The 3034-nt window shown below is 36.9% G+C and overlaps 1 protein-coding gene across 3 annotated transcripts in view; it reads left to right on the top strand.

Annotated features, from left to right (window-relative positions):
- CCDC149 (coiled-coil domain containing 149) overlaps window positions 1–3034 on the top strand; it is a 107389-nt gene that overhangs the window by 38650 nt on the left and 65705 nt on the right. The window contains exon 3 of one of the 3 annotated variants that reach the window (XM_011365280.2): window positions 591–629. The exons of the other annotated variants lie outside the window; for them this stretch is intronic. Within the exon in view, the coding sequence (XP_011363582.1) occupies window positions 591–629 (39 nt within the window). The remainder of the gene's footprint in view (window positions 1–590; window positions 630–3034) is intronic. 3 annotated transcript variants of the gene reach the window in all.

Here is a 3034-nt window from a genome sequence, read left to right as displayed (position 1 = left end):
ATGGGGTAGAAGGGCCCTGGCCCACTGAGCATTTACTCGTTCACCTGAGATATTTGTATTCCTAGATGGCACACGTGAGAGGAATTGAATTTTTTTCAGATAAAAATTCTGATAGGACTGGAAGTTGTCAGTTAATTTTCTTTTGAGCATTTCCTTTCCCAAACCCCCCAAATTGTTCTGCCCATAGAGAAAATTCGAGTGTGTGTGTGTGTGTGTGTGTGTGTGTGTGTGTGTGTGTCCATTACTGTTCCTTTGCATCTAACTATTTAAAAGAGGAATTCAAACCAAATGAAATGCTCAAACCTAATTTTGATAAATCCAGTTGGTTTATTTAAAAATTTTTTTGGTTCTCATTGTTTTAGAATATATAGGTTTGGTCCTAAATGGAACTGATTCCTTAGAGGTTTTTCCAAAATAACTCTGGTTCAGTTTATAGTTAATTTTTTAAAAGTATATTTGAGCACATTACTGGTTGCAGGGACTAGGGGTGGGGAGTATCTGAACTTAATTCATAGTTTGGTTCAATTCCTTGAATGTAAACACATCTTTTTTTTTTTTTTAAGTAAAATATAGCATTTGTTTCTTTGTAGGATGGAGATCCATCACTTCCCCCCGAAAAGAGGAAACAGGTAAGACTTATTCCTGATCTTTGATATCTCTCCGATTGTTCATATTGATGCCTTACACAGCAATTAGGGGCATCAGGAAATCCCCCAATGTACAGAGAAATCTTTTATTTTCCAGAATCCTTTTGTACTCCTGGGGGCAGTGAGTGGAAGGGAAATGCTGACTACAAAGAGGGGCTGAGATGGGGCTAAGGGCGAGGGAAACCCAGTGAAGTCCAGCAGGCGAAGGCACCTGGTCGACTGCATTCCCGCTCTCGTTGAGAATCCTGTGGGAAACCGTGATTGAGGGTTCGTGGCTGTAGCACTTGCGCTTCCTGGCCCAGGGATTGATACTGTTGTGCTGTTACCTCCTGCTGCTTCAGACTTTTAAAACAATTTTATTTTATTTTTTTATTTTATTTATACTTTAGTATAATTGGCATACAACGTTAAATTAGTTTCAGGTGTGTAACATAGTGATTCAACACTTAACGTACCTTATGATGTGATCTCCAGGATAAGATTAGTAACCATCTGTCGCCATACAAAGTTATTACGATACTATTGACTATGTTCCCTGTGCTGTACGTTACATCCCCGTGACTTATGAATTTTATAACTGGAAGTTTGTATTTTTTACTCCCTTTACCTTTTTCGCTCATCTTCCCACTCCTTCCTTCTCCTTTGGCAGCCATCATTTTGTTCTCTGTTTATATGAGTCCATTTTTGTTTTGTTTTGTTTGCTCTTTTTTTTTTTATTTTTTAATTTTTTAAATTTTTTTATTTTTAGGTGAGGCAACCCTTGGTTGACCCCACAGATTGCAAGGACCTTGTCAGCTTAAAATCCCTTATTTTTTTATGTTTTACACCTACAGCACTGGTCTTCCTAGTCGGTCTCCCATCCAAGTACTAACCAGGCCCAACTCTGCTTAGCTTCTGAGATCAGACAGGATCGGGCTTGTTCAGGGTGGCATGGCATGCATCTTTTTTTAAGATTCCACATATAAATGAAATCATATGGTATTTGTCGTTCTCTGACTAATGTCACTTAAAATAATACCCTCTGTGTCCATCCATGTTGTTGCAGGCTGTAAGACTTCATTCGTTTTTGTTTCATTGTGTGTGTGTGTGTGTGTGTGTCACACTTTCTTTATCCATTTATCTAACAATGGACACCTAGCACTTCAGACTTTTAAAAGCCATCTTACCAGCAAAACTCACAAGTCTTTTATGTTTTTTTCTCCTACATGGTAGCCAGCATTGTTTATTGATGAATCCAATTTTGTTCTATAGATTTTAGATGCCCCTTCTTATCATGAACACATCTTTGTTGATCTGTTTCCGAACTTACTGTTCTTTTCCACTGAGCTTCCTGTATAATCCTGTAGTTGTAGCACATGATTCTGGTTTTACTTTATACGTCTGTTTAGACTGGAGTCCTGCCCTTTGCTCTTCCTTTTCGGGAAGATGAAACTTACATTTTATCAAGTCCTCCTCTGATCTCACCCACCTCCAACCCATATCTATTGGTATTTTGATGGAGATTTTGTTAAATATATAGATTAATTTGGGAACAGTTAACATTTTCATAATATTACATCCAGGAATATTGTACATCAAATTTCTTTTAATCTAGTTGCATGGATAGATACATATATATTGCTTTTTCTCAAGATATCTTTATTAAAACTTTTCTCAACTTCACAATCGTTCTAGACTGACATGCTCTGAATTATAGCCTTTTATGGTCTTGAAGGGAGCCTGGATGATAGTAATGTTACTGCTGTGTGTTTTATGTTAGGAGGAAGTGTCTGCACCAGAGCAGAGCTTCAGAACTGGTGGATGCAAATAAGGACACTGAATTATTTGGTCTCTTCATAATTGTAATGGCTAAATCAACATCCTGTTTTTGTTCATTGGTCGTTAATATACCTGACACTGCATATAAACTCCTTGGGTTCATTATCTTGTGATTTTTGATGCTGTATAAACAGTACACCCAGGACACACACACACACACACACACACACACCCTTTACCCTTCGGTTTGCCTCACTCCCATAACTCCATTCCTATTTTATTTGACTATTTTACAATGCTTCGAATTTGATCCAAAGTCACATTTTTCTATAGAATCAATCGATTTTTTTTCTAAAGAAAATTTTGTAGAAATTTATCATTCATGTCTAAATATTGAGACCCTTAATCTGGAATTGCTAGGTGCTTTCGTGTTTGTGTTTTTGGTGGCCATAAGCAGTCACCTTTGCCATGATTTTCGAGTTCGTTAGTATTTACAAAGGAGTTTTACTGTGTGAGTTCACGTTCTATCTATGACTTTATAATAAAAAATTTACATTGGGGAGAATCTGATGGATTCCAGTAAGTCTTTCATGCTGCATTCTTACAGAGCTAAAAAAAAAAAAAAAAAA

This window comes from Pteropus vampyrus, unplaced genomic scaffold, assembly GCF_000151845.1.
Source record: "Pteropus vampyrus isolate Shadow unplaced genomic scaffold, Pvam_2.0 Scaffold5, whole genome shotgun sequence".
Taxonomy (NCBI): Eukaryota; Metazoa; Chordata; class Mammalia; order Chiroptera; family Pteropodidae; genus Pteropus; species Pteropus vampyrus.
This window is presented reverse-complemented; position numbering and strand designations above follow the sequence as displayed.